Here is a 15,530-nt window from a genome sequence, read left to right on the forward strand (position 1 = left end):
AATAAGTATCACAGCAAGGAGCCTCAGTATTTGAATAACTCACTTCACAATACCAGGGTCAAATCTACCATATTTTATATTGTTTTATACTGTGTGAAGTGTTTTAGTGACATATACGATCTTGACAGAGTGAATGTGGAGAAGTTATTTCATTTTATGGGAGAATTTGGAATTGGGGAGGTCATTGCTTCAAATAAATAAGGAAGCGCCCATTTAAAATTGAGACAACATGAAATATTTTCTCTCAGAGGGACATGAGACTTCATCTTCCTCAAAAGAGGACAGAAGCAGAGTCTTTGAATATTGCTAAGGCAGAGATAGATTTTTGTTAGGCAAAGGAGTGAAAGGTTATGGGGAACAAACAGGAATACGGAATAATCAGATCAGCCATGATAGTATTGAATGGCAGAGGAGGCTTTAATGGCCAAGTGGCCTGTTTGTGTCCTTATCTCATATGTTCTTGCCAAGTCTGCAACTTAGCCAGTATCACAATAGATCCCATTATCGTCAAGTGAATTAGATTAGATTAGATTCCCTATGGTATGGAAACACACCATACAGCCCAGCAAATCCATACAGACCCTCCGAAGAGTAACCCATCCAGACCCATTCCCCTACTCTATGTTTACTCCTGACTAACGCGCCTAACACTACGGGCAATTTAACATGACCAATTCACCCTGACCTGCACATCTTTGGATTGTGGGAGGAAACCAGAGCACCCGGAGGAAACCCACACAGACACGGGGAGAATGTGCAAACTCCACACAGATAGTTGCCCGAGGCAGGAATCAAACGTTGGTCCCTGGTGCTGTGAGGCAGCAGTGCTAACCACTGAGCCACAATGCTGCCCATCACAAGAACCCATATGAAGTCACTGGGGTGATTTAGTTGATGTGCAAAAGTGTAAAATGTGTTGCTGAGAATCATCATTTCTATTGGTTTTATAGGCACAGAAACAGGCTGCCAACTTGTTATCACCCATCTGACACTATTGTGCTGACTCAAAATCAGTAATACTTCATAGCATAGACTAGCTCACTGACAGGTCTGTCCATTTCAGACACATTATTTTGACAATTTCACGCTTTTTCAAACAGAAATTAAGGAAAGTGACATCCAATATTTTCCAAAAGCCTGATTTCTCCCATGGTTAGAATTTTGATTTGAACAATTACTTCACTCAAATTTCACTGTGCAATTTTCTGTGATCTTTTAGATGAGATTAAGGAACTGGTGGACCAGCTTACTGAGGGTGGAAAGAGTGTGCACGAGCTACAGAAATTGAAGAAAAAGCTGGAAGTTCAAAGGGATGAGCTGCAAATAGCTCTGGAAGAGGCTGAAAGTTCACTGGAGGTAATGGACTCTGATTCAGTGAATATCACTCAGAGCAACTGATCCAGTTACAATAAAAATGGATTTCGTATTATAGGAAGGATGAGCACAGCTTGGGAACTGCTCCAAATGTGCATTTGTCCAAAGTAAGCACCAGACAAGCACATATCATTTGCTGATCATTTTGAACCAGCAAGGGTTACAGGTTTGTTCAATCATTCACAAAACTGGATTACTTTGTGACAACACTAACATTTTTTGTCTATATATGAATTGGATCCAAAATCTGACTTAGACCTGACTTCATATGGATTCTTGTGGTGCTGTAATAGTGTCCATACCTCTGAGCTAGGTGGCCCAGATTCAAGGAGGACTGCAGAATCGAGAGTGTGGTGCTGGAAAAGCACAACAGGTCAGGCAGCATCCAAAGAGCAGGAGAATCAATGTTTTGGACATAAGCCCTTCATCAGGAAACATCGACTCTCCTGCTCCTCGCATGCTGCCAGACCGGATGTGCTTTTCCAACACCACAATCTCAGCCCAGTTTCAAGTTTTACCTGCTCCAGAGGAATGCTCTATCATGGGGCGGCATGGTGACTTAGTGGTTAGCACTGTTGCCTCACAGCACCAGGATCCCAGGTTCGATTCTACCCTTGGGCGACTGTCTGTGTGGAGTTTGCACATTCTCCTCATGTCTGCGTGGGTTTCCTCTGGGTGCTCCGGTTTCCTCCCACAGTCCAAAGATGTGCAGGTCAGGTGAATTAGCCATGTTAAATTGCCCATAGTGTTGGGTGCATTATTCAGAGGGAAATAGGTCGGGGTGGGTTACTCTTCAGAGGGACTGGTTGGGCCGAAGGGCCTGTTTCCACACTGTAGGGGATGTAATCTATGTTTGAAGAGGTCTTTTAAGTATCAAAAACAAAATTAGACCTGACTTCAGAACTAATTAGAGTGAGGATCCCTGGTGGATAGCGTTTCATTGTAATGAATTTGGGAAATACTTCAGGCTCTGACACACAGTTTTGCATTGATGCTAAGCTTTGTGATGTACATGTGCTAATTGGCTAGTTTCGTGGGTGAAGGGCACAAGTGGGTAAACTACCATATTATCCTTTGCTGAATAAAAACCAAAAGAACTGCAGATGCTATAAATCAGAAACAAAAACAGAAATCACTAGAAAAGCTGAACAGGTCTGGCAGCATCTGTGAAGAGAAATCAGTATTAATGTTTCAGGTCTGATGACCCTTCCTCAGAACTGATTGTAGCGAGGAAAATGTCGGTTTTTATGTAGAAGATAGAGTGGGGCAAGGGGGTAAGGAGAATCCCCACAGATTATTTACTTCTTACCCCCCTCCCCCTGCTCTATCTTCTGTATAAAAACCAACATTTTCCTCGCTACAATCAGTTCTTAGGAAGAGTCATTGGACCTGAAACATTAACACTGATTTCTCTTCACAGATGCTGCCAGACATGCTGAGCTGTTCCAGCAATTTCTGTATTATTATCCTTTGTTGGACTGTCACATCAGTTGACTGTTCTATTGAGTGGACAGAATGCAACAGTACAAAGTTGTAAATGCAAAATGTTCTGCACAACAATAGACCAGTCTCTCATGAATACAGTAATGCCATGACCCAGTCAAATTTTAAGTCACATTTAAGCGATAAGTGATCTTCTACCTCACTGGGAAATAATACCATTCTATAATTGTTTCCAGCTCCACATCATACTGTATTCCTAAGAGTCCAGGCTTGCATTCACCCTAAACTTCTTCGGCTGACTAATGTGGGAACAGTTTTTAGCCTGCTTTTCTAGAACTCTCCATCTTCCTCAGTTTTCAGCCAAACTGTTGATCACACTTCAGATTCTGACCTTGTGGCTCAATTTCCTTATTTGCCTCTATTTATAGGACCCCAGAGACTTCATTTTATTGGTCACACCTCGAAGCAAGTTCCAATTGTTTGTTTCTTGATTCAGTGAACTTACCTTTCTGGGCTGACTGGATTTGGTTGTTTTGTTGTCTTTAGGCAGAGGAAGCCAAAGTGGTGCGGGTTCAGCTGGAGTTGGCCCAGGTGAAGGCAGACATTGAGAGGAGAATCCATGAGAAAGAAGAGGAATTTGAAGCCACAAGGTACGCGCTGCGATGAAATCCTGTCGGTCCGCGCCTTTCAAACAAACTGATTTTGATTTAAGCTAAAATATTACACCAAGTTTTACAATTAATCTCTTCGACAATGAGAATCAAAACTTGCCTTCACTACAACAGTATCAATTTCATATTCAGTGCCTCCCCTGTCACAGCAGTTTTCTTTCTCAACAAAGAAGGTGGTTGCATGGATTTGGGTAAAGGTGCCTCCATGACATTTTGCCATTGATGATCACTGCTAATAAGGTTTCTAATCACACAACACCAGTTTATAGTCCAACAGGTTTAATTGGAAGCACACTAGCTTTCGGAGCGACGCTCCTTCATCAGGTGATACCCTGATGAAGGAGCGTCGCTCCGAAAGCTAGTGTGCTTCCAATTAAACCTGTTGGACTATAACCTGGTGTTGTGTGATTTTTAACTTTGTACACCCCAGTCCAACATCGGCATCTCCGAATAAGGTTTCTGACACCTTTCTCCATGAATTTACAGGAAGAACCACCAGCGTGCCATTGAATCACTGCAGGCCAGCTTAGAAGTTGAGACCAAGGGCCGTGCTGAGGCACTCAGGCTGAAGAAGAAAATGGAAGCTGATGTAAATGAGATGGAGATCCAACTGGAACATGCAAACAAAAACAACGCCGAGTTGGTTAAAACCCTGAAGAAACTGCAGCAACAACTCAAGGTACAGATGGGTTAGAGTCTTTTGTTTGATTACAACATTATTATAATCTTGTCTTGCTAGGAAGGCTGGTGGTTTCATGTTAAAGAGGTAAAGAGAAAGATTGAGATAATTGGGATGAGCTAGATACAACTCTATCCATTTAAAGGTTTCTTGACTATGGTAGGATTAAAAATAGATAGCAGCAATTGCATTTTTACGGTGTTCTTAAAGTACAAAACAGTTTCAAGGCTCATTGCAACAATATTATCAAAAGAAAACAAATAAATCAAAAGAAGGATTAAGACACACAAGGAGGTCTTAAAACAGACAGAGAGAAAATGTCAGAGTTTAGGGTCTGGATAGAAAATAATGCAACCAAGGTATTTGGAGAAGCACGAGAGCGCAGAGTCAGAGGAGTGCAGAGATTTCAGTGGGCCATTGGAATGTAGGTTCTAGAGACAAGTGAGGTCATGCAATGATTGAAAAACTGTTATTCTTTAATCAAGCTGTTGCCTGACTAAAGGTCAGCCAGTTAATTTTGGTGCACTCAACAATCTTACTGCTGTCTTTCTTGCTGCCTCAGGATACACAAGCTCAAATGGATGAGGATGCACGTAGACATGAGGAGCTGCGAGAACAGTTTAATCTATCAGAACGACGTATTAGCCTTCTGCAGACAGAGCTGGAGGAACTTCGCAACACCCTGGAATCCAGTGAACGATCCCGCAAGCTCATAGAACAAGAGTTGGTAGAAATAACTGAACGATACAATGAACTCAATGTACAGGTAACTACTGGAGACACAGACCCAAATGATTAACAGTGCTCATTAAAAAGGATGGATCAATATTTTAAAGTAGCAAAGGAGTTTCATATCTAGACATGCAATAATGTTCCACCATCATAATATCTTTATGAAGCACTTTAGAATCCAGACTATTGATTGTTTCAAAATCTCTTTGTTATTCTCTCTACATGAGTCATTGCTAAAATCACTCTGAACAATCCCTGTATTGTTCTTAAATTATACAGATCTGCAAGACAAGATTGGCTACAAGTTAACATTAGATTCTCAAATTCACTGTGGAAAATGGGAGCATAATTCTGATGTGATACATTTGCTTTTCTGAGTTTGAAATTAAGTCCCGTTACTACTTTGTGAAACGTTATAATAAATTAATATTTTTGGACCATTGAGATCTCTTCGGAATAGAAATGGCCTGTTTAAGAGGGACAGGTTCCACCTGAATTGGAAGGGGACCAATATCCTTGCTGGAAAACTTGCTGGTGCTACACAGGAGGCTTTAAACTAGTAAAGGGGAGAAAAGGCTGAGGCTGGTTCAGTAGATAGGGGGAGCAAGTCCAATAATCAAGGCAGATAAAAGCTTGGCAGAAAACAAGGAAAGTTAAACTACATTTATTTCAATGCAAGAGGCCTGATAGGTAAGGCAGATGAACTCAGGGCATGGTTGGGAACATGGGACTGGGATATCATAGCAATTACAGAGACGTGACTCAGGGATATGCAGGACTGGCTGCTTAATGCTTCGGGGTGTAGTTGCTCCAGAAAGGATAGAAAGGGAGGCAAAAGAGGGAGGGGGAGTGGTGTGTTTGGTTAGGGATAACATTACAGCGTACATAGAGAGAATATTCCTGGGAGATCATCGAATGAAGTTATATGGGTAGAACTCAAAAATAAGAAAGGGATGAACACTTTATTGAGATTGTGCTACAGACTGCCCAGTAGTCAGCAGGAAATTGAGAAGCAAGTATGTAAAGAGATCTCTGATATCTGCAAGAATAATAAGAGTTGTAATGGTAGGGGATTTTAACTTTCCAAATATAGACTGGGAGTGACATAGCATTAAGGGCTTGGGTGGGGAGGCATTTGTCAAGTGTGTACAAGAAATTTTTCTCATTCAGTTTGTGACCATACCTACTAGAGAAGGAACAAAGCTTGACCTTCTGTTGGGAAATAAGACAGGGCAAGTGACTGAGGTGTCAGTGGGGGAGCACTTTGGGGCAAGTGATCATTATTCTATTGGTTTTAAAATGGTTATGGAAAAGGATAGAACTGATCAAAAAGTTAAAGTTCTAAATTGAAGTAAGACCAATTTTGACAGTATTAGACAGAACTTTCAAAAGTTGATTGGGGGAGGCTATTTGCAAGAAAAAGGATGGTTGGGAAGTGGGAGTGAAGGACAAAGCTGATTGGTGTAGGGAATACTGGATGACTAGAGAACTTAATGCTTTGGTCAAGAAAAAGAAACAGACATATATCAGGTATAAACAGCTGGGATTGAACGAATTCCTAGAGGAGTACAAGGGGAGTAGGAGTATCCAAAAAAGGGAAATCAGGAGGGCTATAGAGGACATGAGATAGCGTTGCCAAATAGAGTTAAGGAGATTCCAAAGAGATTCTATAAATACATTAAGGACAAAACAGTAACTAGAAAGGGAATAGGGCCCTTGAAGATTAACATGGCTGTTTATGTGTGGAACCACAGGAGATGGGTGAGATACTAAACAAATGTTTTGTGTCTGTATTTATTGTGGAGAAGGACTGTGGAAGCTAGGGAATTTGGGAAATAAATTGTGATGTCTTTAAAAGAGTTTATATTACACAAGAGGAGATGTTAAAATGCATAAAGCTGGATAAATCCTGGGACCTGATCAAGTGTTACTTGAACCTTTCTAGGAAACTAGGGAAGAGATTGCTGGGCCCTTTGCTGAGATATTTATATCATCAATAGCCACAGGTGGGGTGCTGGAAGACTGGAGGTTGGCTAATGTGGGACCATTATTTAAGAAAGGCTGTAAGAAAAATCCAGGGGACTATAGTTTAGTGAGCCTTACATCAGGGATGGATAAGTTATTGTAGGGGATTCTGAGGGACAGGATTAACATGCATTTGGAAAGGCAAGGATTGACTAGGCATAGTCAGCATAGCTTTGTGCATGGCAAATCATGTCTTACTAACTGGATTGAGTGTTTTGAAGGGGTGACAAAGATGATTAATGAAGGCAGAACGATTAACGTTGTCTATATGGACTTCAGCAACATGTTCAACAAGGTTCCACATGGTAGACTGGTTAGTAATATTAGATCACATGGGATCCGGGGAGCTGGCCACTTGAATACAAAATTGGCTCAAAGGTAGGACACAGAAGGTGATGATGGAGGGTTGCTTTTCAGATTGGAGGTCTGTGCCAGTGGTGTGCCACAAGGATTGGTGCTGGGTCCACTGCTTTATGTCATTTATATAAATGATTTGGATGTGAACATAGGAGGTATGGTTAGTAAGTTTGCAGGTGGAATCAAAATATGTGGTGTAGTGGACAGTGAAGAAGATTAGAGTCAAGAGTGTGGTGCTGGAAAAATACAGCAGGTCAGGCAGCATCTGAGGAGCAGGAAAATCGACGTTTCAGCAAGAGCCCTTCATCAGGAATGAAACTGGGAGCCTCAGGGGTAGAGAGATAAATGTGAGGGGTGGGTGGGGCTGGGGGGAATGGGAGCTGAGAGTGTGATAGGTAGATGGAGGTGTGGGTAATGGTGATAGGTTAAACGGGAGGGTGGAGCAGATGTACGGGTAGGACAGGTCATGGGGGCGGTGCCGAATTGGGAGGCTGGATCCGGGATAAGGTAGGGGGATGGGGAAATGAGGAAACTGGTGAAGATTATCTCAGAGTGCAACGGACCTTGATCAGATGGAGCAATGGGCTGAGGAGTGGCAGATGAAGTTTAATTTAGATAAACATGACGTGTTGCGTTTTGGAAAGGCAGATCAGAGCAGGACTTATACACTTAATGGTAGGTCTTGGGGAGTGTTGTCAAAGAAAGAGACCAAGGGGTGTAGGTGCATAGTTCCTTGAAAATGGAGTTGCAGGTATACAAGGTGGTAAAGAAAGTATTTGGCACACTTGCTTTCATTGGTCATAACACTGAATATAGGAATTGGGATATTATGTTGCAGCTGCACAGAACATTGGTAAGGCTACTTTGAGAATACTGCGTACAATTCTGGTTTCCCTTCTACATGAAGAATATTGTTAAACTTGAGATTGTGCAGAAAAGCTTTACAAGGATGTTGTCAGGACTGAAGGGTTTGAGTTATACAGAGAGAGGCTGTATAGGCTGGGGCTTTTTTTCTGGATTGTTGGAGGCTGAGGGGTGACCTTATAGAGGTTTACAAAATCATGAGGAGCATGGTTAGGGTGAATAGCCAAGGTCTTTTTCCTAGGGTGGAGGAGTCAAAAACTAGAGGGCATAGATTTAAGGTGAGACGGGCAAGACCTGAGGGGTAACTTTTTCACACAGAGGGTGATGTATGCATGGAATAAGCTGCCCGAGGAAGTGCTGAAGGCGGGTACAATTACAGCATTTAAACGTCGAAATGTGTGGCACTGTAAAAGCGCAGCAGATCAGGCAGCATCTGAGGAGCAGTAGAATCGATGTTTTAGGCATAAGACATTCCCAATGAAGGGCTTATGCCCGAAATGTCATTTCTCCTGCGCCTCAGATGCTGTCTGGCCTGCTGTGTTTCTCCAGTGCCATACTTTTTGACTCTGACCTCCTGCATCAGCAGTCCTCACTTTCTCCTAACATTTAAAAGGCATCTGAATGGGTATTTGATTAGGAAAGGTTTAGCGGGAAATGGGCCAAGTGCTGGCAAATGAGACTAGATCAGGTAGGAATTTATGATCGGCGTAGATGGGCTGGACCGAAGGGACTGTTTCCAAGCTGTATGATTCTATGACTTTATATTAGCTCAGGCCCTGAAGAACGATGTATCAATGAAGAAGGTGGAAGACACGGGGTAAATGGGAATCAGACTGGGACAAGTTCTTTATTTATTATGGTCAGCTGATCAAGCTGGGCAGAATGAATTGTGGCTGTTCAAATTTCTTATTCTCTTTTCCTTTAGAATAGTACTTTGGTGACTTACAAACGTAAGCTGGAAGGGGATCTTCAGTCACTCACAAATGAACATGAAGAACTGATCCATGAGTTCCGTTCTGCTGATGAGAAGGCAAAGAAGGCCATGAGTGATGTAGGTTTATACAACTTGGACCATTGCACAACTTAAATGTTCTTGTCTGCTGAGAAAATATTGATGTTTTATCCATATGACATAATTTTACTCATGCTAATTAATTTGTAAATAAAGCAAATGAAACTTTTATTTCCATCCAAGTGAGAATTGGACGTCTTCAGTCTTTTGGCTGTGAATTTAAAAATGAAATCATTGGTCCACGACAGTGTTATTGTTATTTTATAATTATGATATTGAGTTACATTGAACATGACACGCTGAATGTTTTTAAAGATCACAATGTTGAATCTAGATGACCAATTTCTTGCTTCTGACACCTCCTTGTATAGTTTGTAGAGAAGACTTGCTGCTGAAACATTTAAACTGAAGTAGATCTCTTGGTTAATGATACATTTTGGTTCAACCAGGATATGTGTAAAATGTAGGCTATTACTTTCTCTCTTCTGTTTAACTAGGCTGCCCGTATGACTGAGGAACTGCACCAAGAACAAGAACACTGCATGCACCTGGAAAAGATAAAGAAGAACTTTGAGATTCAAATCAAGGATTTGCAACTGAAGCTGGAAGAAGCTGAACAACAAGCCCTAAAGGGTGGCCGGCGTATCATCCAGAAACTGGAGGCAAAGGTGAGGAGAGCAGTCGAATAAGGATTGATGTAGACCTGGGTTACCAAAGAGATAGTTCACCTTTAGACCCCGTTATTCTATTGCACATAAGATGTTAAAGGGAAGTAAAATGATTCCATAATCCATGTAATTTGTATGTTAATAGTTTTACAATGCAATATATCCACAATGTGACTTGTATATTTGCAAGAAACTGCATACTTTCATATGCAGGGTACTGTCCTTTACAGGCAGAAATAACATGGCCACACATTGTGCCTTTTCCTATTAACCAACAACTTAGGGGGCAGCCATATCTTGCTGCATTCCCTTCGCAATGCCTCGATCAATGAAAGTCCATACCAATCGATCGGTGTCTTCCTTTCCTGCTGTAGATCTGTTTCTAGCCCTCAACTGAAATTAATAGACTTTTGGGGTAAATATAAGTTATTACCTAATCAAATATATTTAATTATAAAGGAAGATTCAGATTGGATTGAAAGAATTCCAGAATATTTAGTGCAAGATAAAGCTGTCCTGCTAGTTAGAATACATGATCCTATTGGTCCTGAGAAATGGTTATCACTTGTTTAGATGCAATGTTTTCGATATTGACTGGAAAGTGATTTGGGACATCTTAAGGTCATAAATGCAAATCTTCCTCCCTTTATTTTCTTTCTGGTCAACCTAGCCTTAATTTTCATGGTTATCCTTGTCAAATGAAAAACGTGGTATTTATGTAATATTTCTTTGCTGGGCTTTAGATTAAGGAACTGGAATCTGAGCTGGACTCTGAGCAGAAACGCCATGTTGAAACAGTGAAGAATCTCCGCAAAAATGAGCGGCGGCTGAAGGAGCTAATCTTCCAGACTGAGGAAGATCACAAAACCAACCAGCGTATGCAGGAATTGGTGGAGAAATTGCAGAACAAGCTGAAGAGCTACAAGAGGCAGATTGAGGAGTCTGTAAGTGTCGCATTGACCTAACCACAGCTAACAAAAGAAGGGGGGATCAATTCATATCATCATTCAGAATGAACTTGCTCTAAAAGTTCCTCACTCAATTCCTGTTTGCTCTCCAACTCCCTCTTTTTTCATTTAAGATGCTGTCAAATTTTAGATTTAGACCTTCTAAGATTTCTTCCCTTGTTTTGCATCCATATTTTTCATTCAGCTTTGTTTTTATTAACCTTTGTAGTGGCAATAAGGTGGGGCACGCAGTTAGCTTAGATTGTCACGAGATGGTGTAGGATAATGTTAAAGCATGGGCTGAGGTATACTGTACCTGGGGAGAGGCTCCTCGTACTGCCCCTGAGAGTGGGAGTTAATGGCAAACTAGCAGTCAAAAACCAAAACCACCAAGGATGAAGTAAGATAAGATCACAAGCCAACAACCTGCTTTTGGGCACAGCACTGATGAATGAATTAATTGCACCTTCAGGAATTGTTCTGTTTAAAGATACAGGCTGTTGTTGTGGGAAATGTATGCGTTCATTGTTAACAACCCAACTACATCTCATAACAGAATATTCGGAGAATGCAGAACACACTCTTCAAGTAATCTAAATTTCAAAACTAACTATTAGAAAGCTGTCTGGTCGATTACGTATTTTGAACTGGATACAGCCATCAATGATTCCAAACACAGTGTATTTTTAAAATCATGGCCTCAATTTTGACAGCTGTTTATCTTTGGTCTCTGGAATAACTAGAGACCCTGAAATTCGTTGAGTTGCCAAGCAGACAGGAATATTGGGAGAAAATAAAACCAAGAATTGCAGATGCTGGAAGATCTGAAGCAAAAACCGAAATTGCTGAAGAAACTCAGCAGGTCTGGCAGCATCTGTGGAGAGAAAGCAGAGGTGATATTTCAAATCCAGTGACCCTTCTCCAGAACTGCAGGAGTGTTGCTAGGGTACCTGGTAATACTCGCTAGTACTTACCATGCTAGAGTTTCTCCTGGACAAACTTTGCACCAGCACTTACGTAAAGGGAATTAACCATACCCACTCTTTACTTTCTAAACTTGATGATTCTGCAAAGATCAAGGTCACTTTCTTGCCCTAGACTTCACTGGCAGAGCTTCCTTGTGGAAGATAGTGGAGTTTTCCACTCAGCCTACCAACAGCTTCAGCAAGAAATTAACTAGGAGAAAGTGAGGTCTGCAGATGCTGGAGATCAAAGTTGAAACTTTATTGCTGGAACAGCACAGCAGGTCAGGCAGCATCCAGGGAACAGGAGATTCGACGTTTCGGGCACAGGCCTTTCCTGAAGAAGGGCCTGTGCCCGAAACGTCGAATCTCCTGTTCCCTGGATGCTGCCTGACCTGCTGTGCTGTTCCAGCAATAAAGTTTCAACAAGAAATTAACTAGAGCAAGAAATTTGGGCATTCTGAACTCCAGCTGTCATTTACCTCCTATAGCATTTGGGTTGGAAATTCCACTCCTTCCAGGACAGTGAAGAAAGTCATGGAAGACAGTGCAGGACCATGTGTTTGCCACCTTCCTGGGAATTTCACTGGTCTCTCATTGGGAGGGTGTACTAATTTCTCAGGAAGGAGTAACATTTCTCATAAGAAGTAAATTGCCAAAGAAGTAATTTGCGAAAGATTCTCCATTTTAGTTAGCGTTGTTTGTGATAGAAAGAGCCTGACATTGACTATGCCACTCACAGCATTTCTTTGCTGTCACTTTCACAGGAAGAACAGGCTACCCAGAGCCTGGCAAAATACAGGAAAACTGTGCACGAGCTGGATGATGCCGAGGAAAGAGCTGGAATGGCCGAGTGTGCGCTGAACAAACTCCGCACTAGGAACCGTGTTTCTGCAAGCAAAGGCTTCAGCACCGTCGAGGTCATCCAGGTGTCTTCCAAATCCACCACGGAGGAGTAGACCCATGCTTTCTCCAACTTGGCTGGTAACTTCAAATTTTCTGATTGTGTCCAAATTGAAGATTAATATTCAAAAATGATTGCCCTTATGACTTTTGATGTGTTTTTGCTTCAACATTTTTCCTGGCTAGTCGCATATCTCTGAGGATAGTTCCTTTGCAACAATGTTGCTAGGTTCTCCAGACTCAAATTATATAATCTTTTTAACTGGTATTTTACTTTCTAAATCCTTGGCTTAGGAGTCAGTTAACAGTCAGATGTTATTATTAAACTCTTGACAGCCAGTAGATGAATTAGGAGGCTGGAGTCATAGCATCAAACAGCATTGAAACAGACCCTTCTGCCAAACTTGTCCATGCTGACTAGGCTTCCTGAACTAGTACTGTTTGCCTGCCTTTCCTATCCACTTACCTGTCCAACTAACTTTTAAATGTTGCAATTGTAACCACCTCTACCACTTCCTCTGAGATCAATCCTGACTCAGTTATGGATTTATTCGCAGAGTTGAAAATTACAAACATATAGCTCCAAACTCTACCTCCGTAGCTGTGTCAATAAGTGTCTCTTTATGTATGTTCAACTATTCATCCAATCAATGCCCTCCACTTTTATATACTTAACCTGAAGTTGTATAATTAATAGCTAGCACCCTGTGAATGTGAATTGTGGGCCAATTTTAAAACATTCACTCACACAGAGTTAAAACCAAACCCTCAGAAGGTCATGGTGTCAGAGACTTGTCTCTTCTGTGTCACAATGAGGGAAGGCTACACTGTGGAGGTGATGTCTTTCAGGTGTAATGTTAACCAGCTAGATATGAAGAACTGCATTATTTGGAAGAAGTTCAGGTGTATAATCCCTATATGTCCTGCTTGATATTTATTCCCTCATCACATGAATGAAGTAACCTTTGTTCTGCTACTCTGAAAGCTGGGAGTCAAATTAACATGGAAAATACTGGAAAGATTGAGCAGTTTTGAAAGCAAGTGCACAGAGAGAAACAGAGTAAATATTTTAGGTCATCTGATCTGCTATTTCCAAGATGTTCTATTTTTATTATCATATAATAAAAAATATCTTATGCTCTTTTACCTCTCAATTGACATGAGACCATTCGGTGCTACATTTCCTGTGGTCAATCCAGTGACTACACCTCAAAAGATTATTGGCTGGAAAAAGTTTTAAGATTTCCTGAGGTCATGAAAGGTGCTTTAGAAATGCAAGTTATTCCTTTTTGTCCAGCTGTATTGTTTCAGGAGAACATAAGGATTAATTATAAGGCCCATGACTGAACAAACAAGATGAAAATTGTAACATATTCTCTCTCCACCTCACTTGCTGCCCATCTACACGTCACTGGCTCAGTCATCTTATGTCCCTAACACACTGACCATCCAAGTATCAGGAAGTGCTGTAAGCTTGTCCATCATTGGAGTTTTCTTCACTTCACATCTGCATATGTTGTCAATTAATTTAAATTGATTGTTAAAATTAGTCAACGACTCTATTACTATTGTATTGTGTGACCATCTCAATGCTAGATTGCCATTTTTCATTTTTCACCTAGAAATTTTATGTTCCTGTCAAAGATCCATGAAGTTCAGGGCCAATAAAGGAGAGAAGAAAAATGTAAAATTCTAGAAGTATTATAAGTTATTGATTTATTGATTTTGATACCGAAGAGATTTTCATCAAACTTAATTTGTTTAATTTCCTTTCAGGGTTATGCATCTCTTCCAATCCTTCATTGAAGACAATATCTCCAAAACATCTTCCAATCTTTTCAAAGGGTATTGAAATATTTAGCAGTGAAAAGCTGCAAAAATAAAGCAATAGATATACCCAATTGTTGAGCTAATTTGAAGAGGTATACTGTCTTCTATCTGGTAGACTGGGAAACAATCTGTTCTGGTAATGTTGACAGTTGGAGAGGAAGTTTGCTCCCTCAAGTCAAGGATAGAGTGTGCAGTTTGATGTATAACCTGGCTGATTGTGTAAATACCTGTGCACCTCAATTAACCAAATAAATGTATAGTGCAGCAATGAGCTCTGTGCATTTGTTTTTTGTGTTCATTCAACAGGAATTTTTGGATTTTGATTCATAGAAATTAAAATCATTTTTCAAATGTTGCTCTTACCAGCATTAGATGACTAGTAAAAGACAGTCACAGTATGATAACAAAATATGTTGCTATGTACTTGAGGAAGGGCATAATGAAGACCTAGTAAGCTGCATTGGAAGCTACTGCATGCATCAGATGCTGCAAGGCAACCGGTCAGCCAGATTAAATATATTTAATTGAGTCATCGAGTCATAGAGATGTACAGCATGGAAACAGACACTTTAGTCCAACCCGTCCATGCTGACCAGATATCCCAACCCGATCTAGTCCCACCCCTGCCAGCATCCGGCCCATATCCCTCCAAACCCTTCCTATTCATATACCCATCCAAATGCCTTTTAAATGTTGCAATTGTACCAGCCCCCACCACTTCCTCTGGCAGCTCATTCCATACCCGTACCACCATCTGTGTGAAAACGTTGCCCTGTAGGTCTCTTTTTTATCTTCCCCACTCACCCTAAACCTATGCCTGCTAGTTCTGGACTCCCTGACCCCAGGGAAAAGACTTTGCCTATTTACCCTATCCATGCCCCTCATAATTTTGTAAACCTCTATAAGGTACCCCTCAGCCTCCGACGCTCCAGGGAAAACAGCCCCTGCCTGTTCAGCCTCTCCCTATAGCTCAAATTCTCCAACCCTGGCAACATCCTTGTAAATCTTTTCTGAACCCTTTCAAGTTTCACAACATCTTTCCGATAGGAAGGAGACCAGAATT

The 15,530-nt window shown here is 41.2% G+C and overlaps 1 protein-coding gene across 1 annotated transcript in view; it reads left to right on the top strand.

The window, feature by feature from the left end:
- LOC122560537 (myosin-16-like) overlaps window positions 1–14,738 on the top strand; it is a 72,918-nt gene extending 58,180 nt beyond the window's left edge. The window contains exons 36-44 of the mRNA XM_043711262.1: window positions 1,220–1,356; window positions 3,364–3,467; window positions 3,975–4,167; window positions 4,730–4,933; window positions 9,071–9,196; window positions 9,655–9,825; window positions 10,569–10,769; window positions 12,502–12,718; window positions 14,414–14,738. Coding sequence (XP_043567197.1) covers window positions 1,220–1,356; window positions 3,364–3,467; window positions 3,975–4,167; window positions 4,730–4,933; window positions 9,071–9,196; window positions 9,655–9,825; window positions 10,569–10,769; window positions 12,502–12,693 — 1,328 coding nt within the window. The 3' untranslated portion in view covers window positions 12,694–12,718; window positions 14,414–14,738. The remainder of the gene's footprint in view (window positions 1–1,219; window positions 1,357–3,363; window positions 3,468–3,974; window positions 4,168–4,729; window positions 4,934–9,070; window positions 9,197–9,654; window positions 9,826–10,568; window positions 10,770–12,501; window positions 12,719–14,413) is intronic.
- Window positions 14,739–15,530: the final 792 nt, after the last annotated feature.

This window comes from Chiloscyllium plagiosum, chromosome 21, assembly GCF_004010195.1.
Source record: "Chiloscyllium plagiosum isolate BGI_BamShark_2017 chromosome 21, ASM401019v2, whole genome shotgun sequence".
Taxonomy (NCBI): domain Eukaryota; kingdom Metazoa; phylum Chordata; class Chondrichthyes; order Orectolobiformes; family Hemiscylliidae; genus Chiloscyllium; species Chiloscyllium plagiosum.